This window comes from Delphinus delphis, chromosome 5 (genome assembly GCF_949987515.2).
Source record: "Delphinus delphis chromosome 5, mDelDel1.2, whole genome shotgun sequence".
In the NCBI taxonomy this organism is placed as follows: Eukaryota; Metazoa; Chordata; class Mammalia; order Artiodactyla; family Delphinidae; genus Delphinus; species Delphinus delphis.
Genome location: NC_082687.1, coordinates 68,837,781 through 68,860,971, shown reverse-complemented (window position 1 = coordinate 68,860,971; position 23,191 = coordinate 68,837,781). Strand labels below are relative to the sequence as shown.

The following is a 23,191-nucleotide window of genomic DNA, read 5'->3' as shown; positions in this document are numbered from 1 at the left end:
AAAGGTCAGATTGCAGTGGGTTAAGGACTGGATGAAGCATAGAAATCACCTGCGGATCTCATTAGAAGGCAAATTGGCAGGTCTGGAATGGGGCCCAAGATTCCAGATTCTGCGTTTCACACAAACTCCCAAGTGATGCTGATGCTGTATCCACGGACTACACTTTGAGTGCAAGGCTTTAGACTGCTCTTTCCAAAACTTTAGACATAATGCATAACCTCAGGCCTGAGGAATTAACGAAAAAATATCTTGCAGAGCACATGTTGCAAATGAGAAACTGACCTTCGTTGTTGTGAAGCCACTAATATATTAGAATTATTTGTGTTACACAGCATAGCATAGCCTGCCCTGACTGATACAATAGATAATAGAGAATGAAAAATAAAAGTTGTAGAAGGCCTAAGGAAGGCCTCAGGCCTAAGGAATTAACGAAAAAAAACTCTATGTTTTTGCATCTGCTCAGAAGACCAGCATTATTAAAGGAATTTGGAGAATTAAATAAGGAACGTGGAGTCAGGTCATAAAAGAGCATGGAAAATCTTAAGGTTTTGGTGAAAAGAAATCAGGATCTGGGAGGTTTTCCATTTTAAAATGATATTCAAAACACAACACTATAAGTTAGGAAGTTAAGATTCTTATCATTCCAAATTCTTGTAAAAGCCACAAGCTGCTAAGAAATTCGGTAAGAGAAAAACTATATTTAAGTTCAATGATCTCCAGCTCATCTAGCATTTTTGAAGAGTAAAGTCACTTTTATAGAGGAATATTTCTCTTGAGTTCAAGAAAAACAAACTATTTTACCATATTTCCTATACTCCCCACCACTATAATTTCTTTCTTCTTCAATGCGTGACAAAAAGAAAAAATTAATAGGTCCCACACAGACTTTACATAGAATTAAGAAAACTAGGAATAGTAACCTTAGGCCATTCTTAAGCTTAAGGCTAAAACAAAATTTATTTTAGATGTGGATGAGTGGACGAGACTTTGAAACCAAGTCTTCAACAACTGGGGAAAAAAAAGTTAAGAACATTCTAATGAGATGTGGGGGGACCATACCTTTGATGAAATGAAACTGAGATGAATAACAGTTTGCAAAAATCAGTGCAGACGTCTGGAGCCTGTGCTCCGCAACAAGAGAGGCCGCGAGAGTGAGAGGCCCGCGCACCACGATGAAGAGTGGCCCCCGCTCACCGCAGCTAGAGAAAGCCCTCGCACAGAAACGAAGACCCAACACAGCCAAAAATAAATAAATAAATAAATTTAAATCATATGGGCTTCTAAGAAGACCTCTGCTTAAAAAAAAAAAAAAAATCAGTGCAGACCATACTGCAAAGCACATTTATAAGATACTTGAAATAACTTTCTATTTTTTCCGCTGCCACATTCTCTACCCACGTCAACCCTTTCTCTAGACAGGTGTCAAAAAAACCTTTTAACATCCCCAACCAGCTCAATCACGCCACTCCCCCACTCCAAAATTCTCATGGTGAAGGTCATGGTTAAAGCACCACCCCCTCAGGGAAGGCTTCCCAGACCACGTTCAGACCCTGTCAGACCTTGTCTCAAAGAAACTCTCTTCCTGCATAGGAGTTACCTCTGTGGTAACTAATCAACTGTGTGGTCATTTTTAGGTGTCCCTCCTTCACTGAACTAGGAAGCCCATGAGGATAGGCTGATTCAGGGCTGTGCCCAAGTCCCATAGGATATTGCCTCAAATTTCACAGGCATTCAATAAAGGAATAAACAGTATCAAATTATATCTACTATTTTATGTCTGTTCGATGTTGCTCAACATGTCAACATAATTTTACTTTAAGTGTTGCATATATAATGTTTCTATATTATTTATAAACAATTTAAGGCAGATATCAGTCCAAGGTCTGATCAAGTATTCCATGGTACTAGCTGACTCTTGCAGTCCTGTGATGGAAGCACAACATGTGATGGAAGAATTAAACTGCTAGTTTAGCTCTTATAAGAGAGGAATGAGTCTCTGAAAGTGGCTCTCAGGCCTGAGCCTAACAGTCAAGTGAAACTTGGCATCACACTGCAAACCCAACAGTCGGTCAACTTTACTTCTTCCTAGCTACTTTATTAGCAATTAAACTATACTATGGCAATGGCTTGGTTGTAGGGTTATGGGGTTATAAATTATGGGATTACTATGATGATGGGTCATAGTTCACAGATTTTAGTTCTTACAGATAGAGTTAAAATGAGATAAGGACATTTTTGGTTAATTTTTGAGTGTAAGAGAACTATTTATTAATAAGTTATCTAATATTAGTAATAATATTCATAAGCAAAAACCAATTTTTTACTCTCATAATGAATGTTGTCACCTATAAAAACACTTTCACAATATGATACCATTATATGCAGAATCTAAAAAAATGATACAAAAGAACTTATTTACAAAGCAGAAACAGACTCACAGACTTAGAGAACAAACTTACGGTTACCGGGGGTGAAGGGATAGATTGGGAATTTGGGATTGACATGTACACGCTGCTATATTTAAAATGGATAACCAACAGGACTTCCCTGTGGTCCAGTGGATAAGACTTCACGTTTCCACTGCAGGGAGTGCGGGTTCGATCCGTGGTCGGGAAACTAAGATCCCACGTGCCACGCGGCATAGCCAAAAAAAAAAAAAAAAAAAAGATAACCAACAAGGACCTATGTATAGCACAGGGAATTCTGCTCAATACTCGTATTAACTTAAATGGAAAAGGAATTTGAAAAAGAATAGAATGTATATGTATAACTGAATTACTTTGCTATACACCTGAAACTAACATGTTATTAATCAACTATACTCCAATAGAAAATAAAAAATTTTTTAAAACTAAAATAAATAAATAAAAACACTTTCACAGATATTTCATTTTACTTCCATAACAATTCTCTGAAATGAATAAGAATTATATTCCCCATCTTACAGAGAAGGTAAAGCATGTGACCAAAAGTCACCCACCTAGTAAATGGAAGAGTAAGATGCTAAACCCAGACCTCCTAGCGTTGAGCTTTAAATTCTTTCTTCTAGGTCACATGGCCCTTCAGTATTAGACTATAACTGAAAAATAAAAACCCAGGTATAATACTGTACCTTTCTTACTCTTCATTTTTCTCTTCAATTTCCTTCAAATACCTGAATCTTCATTTTAGAGTCCAAACTAAACTAAATTAAACTAAACGAAACCTTTGTAGCTCCAGCTTCAGTTTAAGGGGTTGAGGAGAGAAACGATTTGCTATTGCTCCTTTCTACAGCCTGCTGCTGAAATAATTATTCAGAAAGTCCAACTCTCTTATCTTCAGAAATCTCTGCCATCTTGACTTTACGCATGCCAGAAGCCCAAAGAGACAAAATTAGAAACGCGTAGTGCATCTGTGTTTATTAGCATAAGGTTTTATTATCTCTTCCTAATCAATAAACTTCTATTATCTCTTTGCCTTTTGAAGCTAGAGCTCCTGTTATGTGGCATTCCAACATCCCTTAGCAACCCTTACAGACCCAGAAATAACTACAAAACTTTGAAAGAGCACGGATTTTAAGCGCAAACCAAACAGAACATTCTTAAAAGCAAGCAGAATCTAACGAGGTTTTTTAAACAAAGGTATAAAATGATTTTATCGCTCATTAAAACAACAAACATCTCAGTTATAAAACAGGAAATGTTTATTTGGGCAGATATTACTTAATATATCTATATCAAATCATCTGGTGCAGAACCTATGAAAAGAATGCTTTTGAAGACTGTCTGGAAAACACCCACTTTCTAAAGGTTACCTACATATAAGCCAAAATAGCACTAAGAAATGGTTACAAATTGGTTCACTTCCTAATCTCATATAAGTGATACAAGAAAAATCTACCCCTAGGTATAAGCCCAAGATAAATGAAAACATATGTCCGCACAAAAACTTGAACATGAAGGTTCAGAGCAACATTATTCGTAATAGCCGAAAGATGGAAACAACTAAAATGTCCATCAATTGATAAATGGATTTTTTTAACGTGGTAAATCCATACAATGGAGTATTATTTCACCATAAGGAATGAAGTACTGATAGATACTAAAACGTGGATGAACCTTGAAAATATTATGTGGAGTGAAAGAAGCCAGTCACAAAACCCACATATGGTCATATGAAATGTCCAGAATAGGGGAATCTATAGAGACACAAAGTACATTAGTGGTTGCTTAGGGCTGGAGCACAGGGAGACAGAAAGATGGGATGGTGACAGCTAAAAGGGAATAGAGTTTCTTCTTGAGGTAATGAAAATGTTCCAAAATTGACTGTGGTGATGGTTGAAATTACCTGTGAATATATTAAAAATTACTGAATTACACATTTTAAAGGGTGAATTGTATGGTGTGTAAATTAAATTTCAATAAAGTGATAAAAATGTTTAAATGAATATATAAATAAACCCCATTAAAGCACTGTTTTAATAGCACCCTGCCTCTTCTCAGAGGCCTCTAAGCTCTGAAGCACTTAAAAATGGGTTTTAAACTTATATTAGCATTCCATCCTGAGATTAAAAGGAAATATTCTTCACAGTGTGTGAGCCATTCCACACAGTGTTCTGAGAATGAGAATGTTAAAAATGACAGGGGGGCTTCCCTGGTGGCGCAGTGGTTGCGAGTCCGCCTGCCGATGCAGGGGACGCGGGTTAGTGCCCCGGTCCAGGAAGATCCCACATGCCGTGGAGCGGCTGGGCCCGTGAGCCGTGGCCGCTGAGCCTGCGCGTCCGGAGCCTGTGCTCCGCAACAGGAGAGGCCACAACAGTGAGAGGCCTGTGTACCGTAAAAAAAAAAAAAAAAGACGACACGGTTATGACTGAGGGAGCGTCTACCAGACAGACCCTCCCAGACATAACAACTATAAACTCTGGACAAAACACAAAAAAGCAACGACCCGACGGTACTGGAAAGGAAACAAAAGCAGGCCAAGTCTGGGGGGGAGGCGAGTCCTGGAAGAAGAGAGGGGCAGAGGCAAGTTTCAGGGTTTTGTCCTGCCTTTAGCCCGAGAGCAGGCCAGAGCTGGCACCACGTGGAGCAGGGCGATTAAAACCCCAATAGAAAACATGCAGACTTCCTGGGCCGAGGCATTTTCTGTCCTCTTCTTACTTGTCACCCTGTGACCTCTGACCATCTCTCTGCCTTTGGCTTCTGTGGAACCCAGCATTTCCCGGTTCCTTTCCTTCTTCTCCAACAACACTTCCGGTATCTCTTGATGCTTCCTCTTTCCTTGTCTCCCCTAAACACCGGCATCCTCCAGGGCTATGTCCAAAGATTTTTTTTTTTTTTTTTTTTTTTTTTTTTTGCCGGTACGCAGGCCTCTCACTGTTGTGGCCTCTCCCGTTGCGGAGCACAGGCTCCGGACACGCAGGCTCAGCGGCCATGGCTCACGGGCCCAGCCGCTCCGCGGCATGTGGGATCTTCCCGGACCGGGGCACGAACCCGTGTCCCCTGCATCGGCAGGCGGGCTCTCAACCACTGCGCCACCAGGGAAACCCATATGCCCCCAGCTTTTAATCAGTGCCCTTTCTCCTAACAGTTCATCTACTCGCGCTGCTTCCACTGAGACTCCCACATTCATAACTGCACTCAGGCTCCCTTTTCAGCTTCCCTTCTGGATAGTTCCAGCGGGGTGAGAGTTAAATTCTAAAGTCAGCACAGAAGCCAGAAATCACACAGACTCACCATTTCCCTTGAAATTCCCTTAGGAAGGTAAGGTGTTGGACTCTTACAGTCCTCCATTTCTTGGCCCAGCTTGCACTGCTGAACTTGCTCACCATAAATGCCCTTAAACTATGATTTCACTGTATTTCGTTGTTCCACAAGTCTCTCCAACTTAACATGTCCTAACTGAACTTCCAGCCTGCCCTCCATCTACCTGCATCCCTCTCCTCCGCCTTTACTTCCTACGTTAACAGGTGGCACCAAAATCAACCTTGGTTGCCCAAGCTAGAAATCGGAGTCAACCTTGACTTCTCTTTCTCCCTCATGCCAAAATCCAATCTGTCTTGATTTCCGTTGATTTTAGTGCACCAAATGCTTTAATCTAAGCCCTTATCATCTTTTACTTAGATAATCGCCAGTCTCCAAATTGTCTCCCTGCCTTCATTTCTTTATGCCTCCAGCCCCCTATAGTGTATCCAGGTCTTTTGTCTTTTGAAAATGCAAATACAATCAGATTTCTCCCCGCTGGGAAAGATCCTCCAATGGTAAACCACCACCCAGAGCAGTAGAAACAGCTCTTGGGCTTCCCTGGTGGCGCAGTGGTTGAGAGTCCGCCTGCCGATGCAGGGGACATAGGTTCGCGCCCACGTCTGGGAGGATCCCACATGCCACAGAGCGGTTGGGCCCGTGAGCCATGGCCGCTGAGCCTGCGCGTCCGGAGCCTGTGCTCCGCAATGGGAGAGGCCACAGCAGTGAGAGGCCCGCGTACCGCAAAAAAAAAAAAAAAGAAACAGCTCTTATAAATCATGCTAATTTTAATTTTAACTTCATTTATCTTTAATAATGGCATCACTTACCAACAAAGGACAGCAGGATCACCAGCAGGACAATGAGAGCACAGATACATGGAATCAGGACCAGCAATAGGAAGCGAAGAATATTCACAGTCGCCAGCTTCTGAGAGCAATCATCACCCATGGTATCACCATCTGCTCCCAAGACCTAAAGTAGGAGAGGAAAATGAAACATGGTTTTAATATTACAAAGCAACTCAGTACATGGTATGACATCTTAGAGTACAGCTATCCATTTAGAGAAGCAGCATTCCTAAGAGATTTTCCTCCGTGCATTTTAGGGCATGAAATGAGGTTAGTCACCAAATCACACTAATAAATGAACAAATAACTACAAATCACATTCAGGGAAGAGCAAATCATCTATTTCTGAAATGTTTTTCAGGAGTATATGAACTTATAACGATATTCCATCTTGATTTTTTTTTTAATGTATCTGCTAATTTGGTATTATTCCAAAGGGCTGTTCTTACCATGGCAAGAACTCACCTTGACCTAGAACTCTAAGCAAAGAGTGCCTAATACAGTGATAAAATACTGGTGAGTAGTTGTGGACAGGGCATTATCCAGATTTCATTCTTGTTTTGCTCATTAGTCCTAACCCAAATCTGCATGAATCGAGATCAAATAAGTTTTTAACCATTAATAATTCAGCAAGATTGAATATTACTGTCCATGTATTTAGTGGCAAGTTGAACAGTGAAAAAGAGCCTGTTCTGTTGGCCACTGACAGGATGCCCTCCACTGTCCACACTGCCCCTGCAGCCCATCCATTTGTGAGAGAATGATGAGATGCAACGGAGTTGGTTCAACGAGACAAAGTTCTTGTCTTCAAATTCTTTAAATTTTGCTTAGGTCAATCTCTTGCCAGAAACAATGTCTGGATATTCATTTATTGCAACTGGCTTAGGGGAGTAATTTTTTCAACAGAGATGGAATTAAAAGTGATTTGAGTCACTATGAGCAACTCTTCTGATCCCATTAATGAAGATGTTTCTCATGGTTCTCTCTTGGACTTCTGACTCTCCTTGCCTTTCCTTCTCTGACAGTTTCAGAGCTTGCACTACAACCTTGGTGTACCCAGCTCTCGAATCTCTTGAGTCCTGAACTTCCTTTCAAGTTAGGTCATATATTTCTGATGCCTAGTACATAGCATCATCTCTTCTCAACATGTCCAAAACCAAACTAATCTCCTTCTTTATCCATTACCTTCAAACTAGTTCTCCTGACTTCCATATTTGTGCTAAAACAAACTCCACTATTCCTATAACCTCGAGACTCCGGACTTTTCCATCATCCCCCCATGCTATTCATTACCAAGTTTTGTTGGTTCTTCCTCTGTAAGAAAAATCTAATTTTTTAAATTGAATGACCTTTGAGAAAGAGCTTTATCAAAATCAAGAAGTTGTCCTAACCGATGATCCTGCATTTGATCTTTTCTGGTATATAACCAGTACCTGATAATTTCCCACGGATAAAAAGGCAACTTTGATGAGTTCTTCTGAATTGCAAAGCATATGTGATTCTCCATTTCTCCTTTATTCCTCCTACATCAAAATGAGTTCTGGTTCACTAACACATATTGCAAGCAGTATTCACTACATACACTGATGTGATGACACCCTCCGTAATCTTAAGAATTCTCCGTGGGAGACATTATTTGAAAGAACGTATGCTGTTAGCTTAAGAATGGCTTGATTTCCTAGATTAATGTCTTTACTGACCCATTCCCTTTGAACCTGGTTTAATTGACCAGCCAACGTGAGTTGATTCAGAGTTAATTTACAATTAAGTGGCAGGAGGAGGTCATGGAAAGGACGTGACCTACCAGTTGAACCATGAGCTGGAGTCAGGCAATCAGAGGCTCATCACCCCCTCTTCTGTCCTTAGAATGTATGTTACACCCACTGTTCCCACAGCCAAAGCCATTTTCAAGGACACAGCCTTGAGAGAGCAATGCGCTGTTGAGACCATCTGGATGGTATACATGACTGCATCCCGTTATGTCTTCTATATAAACTCTTAAGATTCTGGCAGGCATGGAGATCTAATCACCTTGCAGCTGCCCAAGACAAACCTTGCATGTAAGTTCCCTTGCTTATTAAAACTGCCATCTACCAATCTGGAGTCATCTGCCTCTTTCTTCAGTCTCTCCTTGCCTTCCGTATATGAGGGTCAGTTTCAGATTTCACCCAATGTGATCTAACACACTGACACAATATAATATAAGATCTGCTATAGCACATTGATTATAACACCAGCATTGGGTGGGTGGTACCCTTTGAGGCTTGGATATAACATTTACCTGTAAAAAGCCAGTGTGGGGCTTCCCTGGTGGAGCAGTGGTTAAGAATCCTCCTGCCAATGCAGGAGACAGAGGTTCGAGCCCTGGCCTGGGAAGATCCCACGTGCCGTGGAGCAACTAAGCCAGTGAGCCACAACTACTGAGCCCGAGTGCCACAACTACTGAAGCCCGTGTGCCGCAGGGAAGAGTAGGCACTGCTCGCCACAACTCGAGAAAGCCTGCGTGCAGCAACGAGGACCCAATGCAGCCAAAAGTAAATAAAATAAATAAATTTAAGGCCACACATAGATAAGGAAGCAAGGGCCACAGACCAAACCACAGGTCTAATGGCGATCCAGGATAAACCACACAGAACCTGTGTGGAGTCCAACAGAGCCCCAGATGTAGTTCAGGAACCAAGAGGTCTTTCAAGATCAAACACAGCCCTAAAAAAAGTTTCAAAAAATAAATTAAAAAAGCCAGTGTGGAACTACAGCTCAACAGAAACAGTAGCAGAACTGACTTATTTACTTCATTTACTCAACAAGTAGTTATTGAACACCTACTAATTATAATAAGCATAGTGATGGATATAATAACGATTTAAGACCAACTGTCCCTCCAAAGCCCACAGTCTTGTAGGAGAGATAAGATATGTATGTAAATAACTACATTTCGAGGTAGCAAATGATAAGCACCATGAGATTTATAGGAATTCAAAAGATAGGAATACGATTTCTTGCTGGAGGATCAGTTAAGACATTGTAGGGAACCAGCACTTGAACTAGCCATGATTCTGAGAAAAGTATCCCTGAAAAGCCCTGTTACAGCTTAAAAGAGTGGTAAAATACATCCAGAGAGGTAAAGAGTTAGGAACTTTCTTTGGCTTCCACAACAATGGAAAAGCTTTCTTGGTTAAGGTGGGTGGTCACGGGAGCATTATAGCGATAATCTTCTTGGGTGGCAGATGCACAATGGCCTCAGTGCTATGTGGAATCCTGTGTCCAAATACATCTCATTTAGCATTCATAAGAGAAGAATCAGTAGGGAACGTGCTAGAGGCTCATTTTAATATCGTATATAAGTATATCAACAAGTATTTGACCTCCAGAAACCATATTCACAATTAGTGCAAATGCTTTCTCCAATAACTAGGAAATTGATTCCTTTTATGAAGGGGAGAAGAGGAAGAAATACTTACAAGAAATTCAGAACTAAGAAATACTTAGAAGAAATCTCAGCACTTTCCTCAAGTGCGTAACTTTTCTCTTGCACTCATGGCCACTTAAGACTATTGCTATAAATCCTGCATTATTCAGAGGCCCTTTGAGGTTCCTCTGAATATAATGCAACTCTCAGACTTTACTGTTGGGTGAATAATGCCAGATGAGATAAACTGCTAGGACAATTCCTAAGCTTCATTTCAGTGGACTCAACAACCCTCTCTCCAGAAGGTACCCTCTTCCAGAATCTACCCTCCACATACTAGAAACCGTAAGCTAAGCACAGGCACAAGCATTCCATGGTGCAGGCAGGGAGCAATGCATCTTGTTGACCTGCACATATTTCAAATATGTAGTTCTCATGTTTTATTAATCCTGTTGGTGAAAGCTCATTTCTTGTGTCTTAAGAACTACATTGATTTTTAAAGGTGTCGTGTTGGCTTATGTAACATATATGGATACAATCTACCTGACTGGGACATCTCCTTGAGTCATTGGTTCCATTGGGAGACCTTCTCATCTGTCTCTTGTACATTCTTTATTGTGCTTGCCTCCTGGCTTAGTGATTCAACTTTTTTTCACAACAGCCATTCTCTCTCTCATTTTTAAATATACAGTTGGTTTACAATGTTGTATTAGGTTCAGATGTACAGCACAGTGACTCAGTTATACACACACACACACATATATATACACATATATATTCTTTTTCAGATTCTTTTCCATTATAGGCTATTATAGAATATTGAGTAGAGTTCCCAGTGCTATACGGTAGCTCCTTGTTGGTTATCTATTTTATATATAGTAGTGTGTATATAGTAGTGTGTAATCCCAAACTCCTAATTTATCTCTCTCCCCCTTCCCTTTTAGTAATCATACGTTTGTTTTCTATGTCTGTGAGTCTATTTCTGTTTCGTAAATAAGTTCATCTGTATCATTTTTTTAGATTCCACATATGAGCAATATCATATGCTATTTGTCTTTGTCTGACTTCACTTAGCATGATAACCTCTAGGTCCATCCATGTTGCTGCAAATGGCATTATTTCATTCTTTTTTATGGCCGAGTAATATTCCATTTTGTGTTTGTGTGTGTGTGTGTGTGTGTGTGTGTGTGTGTGTGTGTGTGTGTGTGTATCACATCTTCTTTATCCATTCATCATGACAGCCATTCTCTGAGTCTTTCAGGACCTACTGTCCATTGATCCCTCTATCTTCTCCCACTTGATCAACTCTCTCCTTTCTTCATTTCTCTATATATCTTTTTAAAAATCTTTGGACCATTATTTCAGTGATACTCTTGCTGATGTCCTGAACCCCCTTACCCCTCTGGATTTTCTTCTCACCTATCTCATAAAAGCCAACATGAGATGAATCCAACAATCTTCTCTCTCTGTATCTACACTTGGACAGTTGAATGTGGCTGTAAAAAGTCACGCAACAGGACTACTTGATTGCTAATTTAAAGTCTTTTCTATTCTCCTCAAACTATCTTTTCCCACTCTTCTGCCCTCACTTTCAGAAGAGGATCCACCCCTATTCCCACCCTACAGAGAGAATAAAAACCATCAAATGGGAATTGCCTCACCTACCTAAATTTCAGCACACACACATGCTCATTTATAGACCCTTCTCTCCTGTAGAGATGCTATTTAAGACTCTTCCTATTCAAGACTAATCCTTCCACATTTGCTACAGACTTCATCTCCTCCTCTCTTCTCAGGAATTTGCCATCTTAATTCTCCATTGAATCATATATCCGATCTCGATTTACCTCTCTTTCCCCCTCTCCCCTCTCTTCCCCTCCCTCTATCTCCTATATCACTGCCGTCAGCTTTTTACTATGTTAAGGTCTCTCCTGGTTATTTTTTAAATCCCTTCTCAAGCCTATATTCCACTTCAGGCACAGTCCTATCTCTCTCCTTCTTTCTCATCCAAAATGATCTCACAGTTCTGAATACTTATTGTCCAAGTTTCCTCACTTACCGCCTACTCTTGTGACCACTACAGTTTGGCATCCACTTCTGTCACTGCACCAAAAGAGCCTTTGCTACGGTCACCATTGACCTCCATGTTGCTCTACTGAAATGATATTTTTCAATCATCCTTGTAATGACATCTCAGTATCATTTGACAGATCAAATTCTCAGTTAGCCACTCCCATCTTCTTCAAGCACTTTCTTCCTTTGACTTCTCTTTCTGCTCCCTCACTGGTCACTCCTTCTCTTTCTATAAACTTTTTTCTCCCATCCGCTTTCTCCAGGCAATGCCACCCACACAAATAGCATCAATTGACTTACATCTCTAAATAGCAAGCACAGAGTTTTCCTCTGTACTCCAGACCTTTGTATCCAACTGGCCATTTGACATCTCCCCAGTGGATGCTGCAAAAGTACCTCAAACCCCACATGTCTGGCCAAATAAACAATCTCCATCCCCACATCTAGTAATCTCCCATGGTTCCCTATCTCAGGAAGAGATAATTGAGCACCCACTGTGTGTCAGGCACTGTTTGGACACCTGGATACAACCCTCTGCAAAGCAAAACTCTCCAGCCTCATCGACTACATCCGACTAACAACGGCCATCACGTCTCACCTGGAATCCTGCAAATGCCTCCCCCTGTCTGGTTCACCTCCATCTATTCCTGCACTCCCTGATTTGTTCTCCACACTATAGCCAGAGTGAGAAAGAGGCTGTGTATCATGGAATTACAGAAAAAGGAAACATGAAAAATGATCCCCAAACTGAACTCATTCAGGAGATTCAGAGCCTGGAACCAGAGCTGATTATGAGAACCATGTACCCAGTGGATTGGCAGAGACCTGGGGAGGGCTTTGGACACCCACAGGGGTATAGTGGGTTTCAAGTCCATTTTATGAGGATTCCAAAGGTCAAGAAGACCATAGCTAATATTTCAGGTACATTTGTCTTTATCCTGTCCTACCTTCCTGCAGCTTTTTACTTCGTTAACACTTGGTACATTCTTGGGAATACTTCCACAGCTGCAAATGGCAGAAACTGCTTGTGAACAAGGAGATACCTGCCCATGGATCCCTCAGATGGAAGATTCCCTCCCAAGGCTGGGGCCAGGACTCACCAAAGAGCCAATGAACCAGAAATATCTGACTGGGGATATTAGAGATGAAAAGAGCTGCTACCAACCAGGTTAGGACAAAGCAGACGTTCAGCCCAGAAGGAACTAAGTACCTTCTTAGGGACAACAGCCTTGCTGCCCTCCACAGCCCCCCTCATTCCGAGTGGGGTAAGTGACTGGGAACTATACACGTTGCTCTCACTCTGATTGCTGGGTTATGTAAGAACTATTTTCCAATCAATCAGGTGGACCTGCCTGCATGATAAATTGTGCATTTTAAATATAGAGAGCGGGGGTCAGCAAACTACAGCCCATGGGCTAAACCCAGCCACTGCCTGTTTTATCCCTAAAGTTTTATCGGCAGACAGCTCTGTTCATTCATGCAGATATTGTTATAGCTGCTCTCCTGCTACAGCAACAGCACTGAGTAATTTCAACAGAGCCATGTGGCCCACAAGGCCTAAAATATTTACTATCTGGCCCTTTCCAGAAGAAGTTTGCCAACACCTGATAGAGAGTATCACTCTATACCTGCATGCATGGATATTTTAAATTCTACAAATGTAATATGATAACCAAATCAAATTATAAATTCTCCTAAGAATATATCACGTTATCTCTTACTAGGGCCCTTAATGAAGCCTGATATAATTGTACAGGTGGCAAACTGACAGATAAAACTGCCTAATTATTGCTGTTAACCCAATACATGGTTACTCCAAAAAGGGTCAAAGATAAAATTAATCTTCAAAATCAAAAAAATTATCCAGACTTTTAATATATTACATTAGAAGAAGAAAGGAAAGCATGAGTTTTAGGGATATTCAAACTGAAATAGGACTGCAACATGCATTATAAACTATAAGAACCAACAAACACTCATAAGATTATAAAGCTAGAAAGTACAAATTTATTCCTGCTTCTGTAAAAACATAATCATAGCATAAGTAATACTAATTCAGTTGTATCTCTCTGTATGTGTGCAAATATTACCCTTTTCTCATCAGTGTATGCCCAGCACCTAGAACACCATCAGGAATGGATTAATATCTGTGAATAAATAAATGAATTCAATCACCTAAACAAAAATTTCTCTGTACATAACTATGTAAATAACTCCTTTTTTTTTTTTAATGACACATGCCTTACAGAGTCTATTCTTGAATTTGCTAAAAATACTTGGAGGAGAAAATGTAATTGGTAAAATAGTAAAAATATTTCCTTTCAGGGAAAATATACTAAAAATTAATAACATCAGTTTTTACTGGAACTATTAGTGCAACTCCATGCTCAAATTTCCTATTATGAACTTTGAAGTCAGTTAGAAAATATTGTGTTTCAGAAAGAAAATTGTCATGAATTTTATTACTGAAAAATTTTTTCAACACTACCTATGTTAAGAACATGAAACTATATTAACCCCATAAATGAGAGATCCCCAGACATTCTGGGTTCACAGCACCATCAGTGTCTAGGTAATTTTTTCAGTGGTCCTAGGCCAAAAGAAATGCCTAACAGTTCCATTTATTTATTAGCCTGGTCCAACAATTTTATAAGTACTTATATCCTAAAGCTTAGTAGCCATTTGAAAACATACTACACATAAGTTAAAATTTTTAAATATTGGGTTGGTCAAAAAGTTCATTCTGGTTTTTCCATAACATCTTAAGGAAAAACCAGAACAAACTTTTTGGCCAATCCAATATTTTCATGTCATTCTTAAATAACCACAATTACTTACACTAATGGGGTATGTGCATCTGTTGGGCACTGCACAACACCTCAAACCTCAGAATCAAACTAGAAACCACCACCACTCATGTTCCACGTGGATTTTTGCCTGGTACGACTTTCTACACAGCAACCACCAAGAACGCAGCTTTATGAAGATAGGATGACATCAAAAGGAATATAGCGCAATCTAATGTTGAAACTGTGAACTACCTCAAGCTAGTATTTCATTCGGTAACCAACAGATGTCAAGTATCACTAGATTTCCCTCAAAAATTGAAAATAACCAGCAGCCTCTGTGAGTCACTGCAGTGTCTTGGGGTACTTCAGCACAGAGTTTGGAAATCATGGTTCTAGACTATCTATTTCTTCCACATCCATCTGCTTAAAACCAAATCCTTAAAGAAGTAACTCATATTTCTTCTCATTCAGGAAGCCTTCCTTGACTACCCAGACAGAAGTAATCTCTCTGAGGCAGACTCCCAGCACCTATTCTTTCCTTTGATCTTCGAAACAGAACCCTAAATTTTAGAATAAAGACAGCACTTAGAATTAAGACAGCATTTCCCAGTCTCTTTTGGAGATGTGTGAGGCCATGTGACCACGTTCTTGACCATGGAATGAACTTGGAAATGGCAAATACGACTTCCAGGAAATATTCTCCAAGACTGGAGTATTGTCCCTCCTCCCTGCTGGCTGGAATATAGATATAATAGCTGATGATCAAGCAACTACCTTGGACCCAGAGATGAAAGCTGTAGGCAGAGGATGGCTGGGTAGCAAGAAAGAACGAACCAGGATCCCTGATGGATTTGTGAAGTTGCCCCATCAGTCCTAAACTGCTTACTTTCAGGCTACATTTATAGGGGAAAAGAATAAATTATTTCTTGTTATATCACTTTCATTCTGAATATTCTATCACTTGCAGCTGAAGCATTTTAACTGGACTATGGCATTTATCACTCTCTACTTTGGATCATGGTCATTATGTACACACTAAAATTACTAAACTATAATCTCAGGAGGTAAAGGTCCATGTTTAATTCATTCAACAAATAGCCCAGACCATTATTTTTATCCCTTTTTATTTTAGTTCCTGGTATATAGTAGGATCAGAATAGATGTATATTGTCTCAATTAAATAAATGACTCACAACGAAAGGCCAGTAAAATTTCCCAAGAAAAGTTATAGGTTTTTGATATACTTACTTTTGATGGAAGGGAGGGAAAAAACTATTAAAAGTTCTCTTTAAACACCATACATACATCTAGGCTTTTCATGCTCAGTAATGTAACCATCAAGTTTGTTTACTCACTGCAGCTACAGTGGATGATCTCCTGTTAATAAGAAGCTCGGTGCCTTTTATATGTCGTCAATCAGGATAAGTTCAGAATAAAAATTTACAGCTTCATAAATTACAAATTAGCAATTTGCAAGTACAAATCACTAGTGTGACAGCCAAAATGTTTTCAAACAGGGATTAATAGGAAGTAAACAATACAAAGTAAAGTTGGTGGAAACATGGGCAATCGCTTCCCAGTCCCCTTAGAGACCCCACATTCTCCACCTACTTCAACAATCTCCTAACTGGTTTCCCCATATCCTCACTTGTCCCCTTTCAAACTCCACACTGTAGCCCAAGTGATCTTTTCAAGATGCTCATTGGGATGTGTCACCTCCCCGCTTAAAACCTTCCAGAGACTTGAGAGACAAAGACCAACTTCCCTAACATGGTGTTGAGGACAATGCTTCTCAAATTTCAATGTGCATGTGAATCATGTGGGGAGAATCTGATCCAATAGGTGTGGGATGGGGCTTGAGATTCTGCATTCCTTACCAGCTCCCAGCTGATGCTGACGCTGATGGTGTGAGGACCATACTTTGAGTAGCAGGATCTGGAGACCCTCTAGGTGTGCCCCATCTATACCAGGCTCATTGCACACCACTCATGCCCACCCTCCTCTCTCCACACCGGCCACCTGGCTCTTCCCAGTACCCCATAATCACTCTCTGCCTAGAATGGCCTCCACCCAGCCCCCACCTGCCGGAGTCACTCAGGATTCACCCTTAAACATCAACTCATGACCCATGACTAGTTCAGTCTCTCGGCCCTTTATCCCAGTTATGATTTACATGTGTTTGTATGATCATTAGATTATGTTGGTTATTCCTGCTAGGCTGTAGGCTCCATGAGCTCAGGGACCATGTTGGGTTTTGCTTCTCATCGTAACCCCAGTATTTTAAAAGGGCCTGGCTTGTAGTAGGCACTCTAGAAAAATATTAAAATAATAAATACACTCTTCTAATCTGCCCTCCCATCGTCAGAAGAGTCTTAGAAATACAAGGAATGGAATGCTTCTGAATAATTATTACAGTCATAATAATAATAGTAACAATAACAATATGGCCAAACACCCGTTGAGCACTTCCCATGAGCCAGGCACTCCTCTAAATGCATTATATATGGAAATGCTCACAACAGCTCTACTAAGTGGTTGCTATTACCATACCCATTTACAGAAGAGGAATTTGAGGCTCTTTGTGAGTAATTTAATTAAAATAATTCAAGTTAATGAAGAAAAAAGGCAGAATCTAAAGCGATTCCCTTTTCTGAAACTCAGCAGGTGACTAGAGAGCCCATGGTTTTTAATTTGGCTTGAATTCTAGACCATAGCTTTCAGAGCTTCCTGAAACACACCATCTCTTCTCCATCTCTGTCTACAAAGATAGACTAAGCTTTCCCCCACTGAGCCATGCAGGGCTGACCCCGGATGACCCCAAACCTATGAAGGACCAGATCTCATAGCATAGTCATTGTGGGGCTTTTGATCCTCCTTCCAAGTCAGACATGGCCTAATGGAGGATGACAACTCACTGTAGCTCGACAATGGGAACTACGTCTTAGAAATGGCCTCTCTGTGGTTTTTCTTAATTTCTTTCTAGAGCTCACTTTTCAACATTATCTTAAAAACCTTCACCTAATTATCTAATAAAACCTTAATTACCTGGAATCTTTAATTACAGAAGTTTTCTACTCTATCTTTCGGGGACGTGGAAAATGATAAGAAAATAAGCAAATTATCAAGAATTTATAAAATATTGCCAGAGAATGAAATGGAATTCCAGAAAATGTGGACTCTTCGACAACTTCTATAGCTTAGAATACTTTGCCCTGAGAATGACATGCAAGTATTGGCCCTAATCATCAGTTTTCAAAGATTTGCTTAGTACACTGTAAGACAGTGTAGGAAAAGTCATTTTCAATAGTAAAGATTGAAATAGAAAGGAGGTCCAAGTTTTTATTTAATAATATCAAAAATCTAGTTAACAACAACAAAAAAAACTCCTATTCCTTGACCATCCCAAAGTTTTGGTACACATATGCCGTTTTGGCCTACAGGAGCTCTGTAAGTTACAATATTCACCTAATGATACCATCGACAAAGAGATTAACATCAGCTTACTACTTTTAAGGTACAGCATCAGTCATAAGAGATATATTGATATTTTCATTTCAAATAGGATAGGTTTAAATTACAACCAAAGATCAGGCAGACTTTAAGTAGTATATAAACTGGTTCTGATCAACAGAGTATTTCGAAATGTGAAGGGTAATCCTACCTTTATAATGTGACGCTATACTATCGATTTTCTGAAATACCAAAATGATTATATTCTTAAATACAATTATGAAATTATGTAGACTTGGGTAATACAGGATGGTTAGGTAACACTTAAGTCTGTGACCCTCAGGTGCACAAATATTACTACTACCCAAAGGTTGTCCAAATCCATGTGTTAGTAAAATTCTATTCATTGCTTTGAAGTTTATGATATGATCAAGTCAAAATACCAAAATATTCTTAATGAGAGTGCTTTTTTGTTTTTGCGGTATGCGGGCCTCTCACTGTTGTGGCCTCTCCCGTTGCGTGGCACGGGCTCCGGACGCACAGGCTCAGCGGCCATGGCTCACGGGCCCAGCTGCTCCGCGGCATGTGGGATCTTCCCGGACTGGGACACAAACCCGTGTCCCCTGCATCGGCAGGCGGACTCAACCACTGAGCCACCAGGGAAGCCCGAGAGTGCATATTTTAATGGATGGGATTGTATGCAAAATGATGGCAAAATTCAGTGACCATCTGTCTACCACAAAAGATTTGCTTACAGTGTTAAAAACAATTAAGAAAGATCCATCCAAAATCAACATTATGTATTGGCTTGAGGCTCACTGAGCACCCTAGCTCTTTAGGCAGGAAGGCAGTGAACTGCAAATGCCTTCGCACTTTGCTGTTTCCACAATGCAACAGGCTGCCTTGAGGACAAGGTCACTCCAGCTGGTGTGGCCTGAACAGGACACTGAAGCTCCCCCTAAGCTCTGCGGAGATGTTACACTGTCATGTATTAATATCCGTACATTCCAGAAGAAAGGCAGACACTAAGACTCTACTGGCTGATAGGTAATCAGCTTGGAACATTGTCCTGCACACAACACACAACCGTCAGTCCAAAATGTGATCTGAATTGCTGTTTCAGTATTAGAGATGGAGCTTCTCCAACCCACCTCCTCTCTCTGTCCACTGAGGAAAATCGATCAAATGTTACCCCCTTATTTAAGAAGGGGAAAACCTGCCATTGTTAGATGCTTTCCTCTCTGTTCTCAATAAACTGTGAAACCATCCCTTACATGGATTGAGAGTAGATTTATTAAGAGATCAGTGATTTAGCTACTTCTCAAACCAGGCATCTGTCAGTTCTCGCTCATACTAGCTCCCACTCTACCAAGAAGCAAAATGCCTCCATCAGTAAATTATGCCAATCCCAAATGTCTTTTGTTGTGATGTTTGTTTTTAATGTCCCAAGAGGCATGAAGAACAAGCATCTGGTTTTCAGTACGTCTTTTCATCCCATTTTCCGGCATTTAATTGAAACATACAAAGTCCAAATAACTCATGCACTCTTTCAAAATGAAATTACTCAATTCACAGCAGAACACGTCTCTGCAAGCCAATCTTGCCCACATTTTCTCCTTTGAAAATTAACGTAATAACAACAGCATCAGACAGTCCTCCCTCAAAATTCCTATTCACCTATCCCAGAATTGTTGTTCAATACGGAGACTAAATACCGACAAAATATTTTTCCTGTCAAGAAGACCTGGTAATAATAGTCCAATATCCAGGCAGAATATCAATTCGGCGTTGGTTTTGAGGGTAGTATTGTTTACTCGCAGTCTGAAACATGAGAGAAAAGACTGGGATGTTTCAGAAGCAGTTTCTACAATATTGTCTGCACTACTGAAAATCCAGGGGACCTTATAAAGTTATCACCCGGTCCTGACCGTATCTTCATATCTGCAAATAAGGGATAAAAAATAAACGCCTTGCTCCAACCACAAATATTCCAACGATAAAATGAAATTGGCCAAGCAGAAGTAAGAAAAATATGATCATAACAATGCTTCTTTCAACTTCAGAAAGTTGTAAGAGTCGCTATCTCTCTTGAGCACACAGCGTGGAATTTGCTCAATTCAGTCTCCCTGGAGGAAAGTTATAATCTTTGTTCAAATGAGGCGACATCTTTAAAGGCAACAGGAGAACCTTTTAAGGTAAACCCCATTTTCTTCAGAGCCAGGTGGGAGGGTCACATTCCTGTGACAGTTACTGAAGATGATCTTGGAAAGAAACAGCAGGCAACTCCCCACCTAGACAAGGTAGATAAATAAGACCCTATGTCCTTTTCTGAGATGACTTTGCCCCCAATCTCAAATATGTCAATGTTATCATTTTACAGCAGACACAAATCTTGAAGCAATAAAAGATTCCTTCTAAGCAGATACAATAACAGAACTCTTTCTGCATATATTGGAGAGTCTTAAAGGTCCTTCTTTTCAGTATGTCTTTTGGGAAACAATGGAGACTACAGGGGGAAAAAAGAAGGGTTGGGTTCTCCATCCCCCAGGAAATTAAATATTTAACATTTACTCATTAAAATGTTTTGAATTTCACATCCTGATTATAAGTCGCCTCGTTTCTAAGGAAGCTGTAGCATAATCCAGAGGAGGCTCACAGATTTCCAAAGGAAGCTAAACCTATTTTTCATGTAGCACTAAGGAAGCTGTTGGATTTGTGCACATCAGAGACCTAATTGACTCACTGATCCAGTAATGATGGAAATGTTGTGACTTTTAAAAATTGAAACAGATTGGCAGAGTAGAGAACTGAAATACTGACTTTCTACAGCTGAAAACAATCAGGGAATGCATACAAGACAAAATGGATTTTATGCTCTACAACAATTCACTTCAGGCATTTCAATGCAAAGTAAAACATAAACAGATGTTGAAAACAGTTAACCTACTGAACCTACCTGCTGAAAGGAATCCTGCAGTAAAAAAAAAAAAAAAAAAAAGGTACAAGTAAGGATTTTATGTGTTAGACGGAACAGCAATTTCTTTCCAAATACCTGGAGCAAAAGGATAGATTCCAAACTTAACATTCATCACACGTTTTGCTGTATTTAATGAATATTCTAGTTGGAAAATACAGGGACAGTCTGTTGAGGTTTCCATTACAAAACATGTCTATGTTGCATGTTAGGAATCTCAGTAATTTGGTTTATTCCACTCATGCTTACTGAGCACCTACTCTGTGCACAGCTGGGCTATAGGGATAGAAAGATGAGAAAGACAGTCCTTGCCCACGGGGAGTTAACAGCTTACTTCCACCATATACAACCTCATGGGTAACTTCAAGACCCTGTGACAGGACAGTAACACAGGTATGCAGAAAGGACTACAAGTCAACCACGGGGCAGAGGGAACCAGGGCATGCTCAATCCACGTTGTTACATTCCAAATGAAACACAAATTTTGACTTTTGCACCAAGATAAAACAATAGTTATTTCTTGTGCATTCATTCCCATGGGTCTCAAAGTATGTGTATGTTGGTTGAAGGCAGAGGGAGGCCAAGGGGAAGCAACGTCACTGACGTTTGGAGCAGGACAGTTTTTCACTGATAGGACCCTCTCACATACTGCAGGACCTTTGCTACACCTAAGGCCAGCAGTAACTGTCCCCATGCCCAGGCACTCTGACCAACAATAGGTCCTCTGTTATTTCCACATGTCCCTGAGGGTAGGACCTTTTCTTGCTGAGAAGCACCCCGGCCGTTCAGCATCTATTGAACACAGACTGCACCGTCATCTCTAAGCTCTGGATGCAAGACACATTCCTAAGTCAGCAAACTATTCCTATGTTCTATAGGTATGAACTTACATTAGGTCTTTAAGTGAAGACTGAGAGTGTATGCCTTTTCTTCACAAAAAGATGGTACATTTTTTGAGATCAAACATTATGTCTTTTAAAAACTATAATTCAAAAAGATACATGCACCCCTATGTTCATAGCAGCACTATTCACAATAGCCAAGACATGGAAACAACCTAAATGTCAGATGAATAGATAAAGAAGATGTGGTACATATAGATAATGGAATACTACTCAGCCGTAAGAAAAGAATGAAATACTGCCATTTGTAGCAACATGGATGGATCTAGAGATCATCATACTAAGTGAAGTGAGTCAAAAAGAGAAAGACAAATATGATATCACTTATATGTGGAACCTAAAATATGGCACAAATGAACTTATCAATGAAACAGAAACAGACCCACACACATAAAGAAAAGACTTGTGGTTGCCAAGGGGGAGGGGGTGGGGGATGGATGGGTGGGAGTTTGGCAAACTATTACATATAGAATAGATAAACAACAGGTCTTACTCTGTAGCACAGGGAACTATATTCGATATCCTGGGATAAACCATAATGGGAAAGAAAGAATGTATATATGTGTATAACTGAATCACTTTGCTGAACAGCAGAAATTAACGCAACACTGTAAATCAACTATACTTCAATAAAATAAATTTTTTAAAAAACTATGTCTTTTAATTGTGACTGTCACCCTACCTGGCACGTAAAAGAACCCAGAGTTTTAACATCAATATCAATCCATCAACATCAAAGAGGCATAATTTATTAGGTCTTTCAAAACCTAACACCTACTACATTGAACCAGGAATCTTGAGGAAGAGTAAGGAGTGGTATTTGGGGAGAAAAATATATACATGGAGTGATTATTTCCTGGGCAGGCAGGACATGGGCTTTAAGCTTTTGTGGACCTGTACCAAGCGTGGCCCATGTAGATTTTTGACTTTGGGCAATCTCTGTGGCCTCTGCCCCAAACTACACATGTGTTGCTTGGCCCAGTGATTCAGGTAAGGCTGAGGTACCAAACTTTTGTAGTTCCT

The 23,191-nt window shown here is 40.2% G+C and overlaps 1 protein-coding gene across 1 annotated transcript in view; it reads right to left on the bottom strand.

The window, feature by feature from the left end:
• CORIN (corin, serine peptidase) overlaps nt 1-23,191 on the bottom strand; it is a 247,920-nt gene that overhangs the window by 213,307 nt on the left and 11,422 nt on the right. The window contains exon 2 of the mRNA XM_069540711.1: nt 6,551-6,695. Coding sequence (XP_069396812.1) covers nt 6,551-6,695 — 145 coding nt within the window. The remainder of the gene's footprint in view (nt 1-6,550; nt 6,696-23,191) is intronic.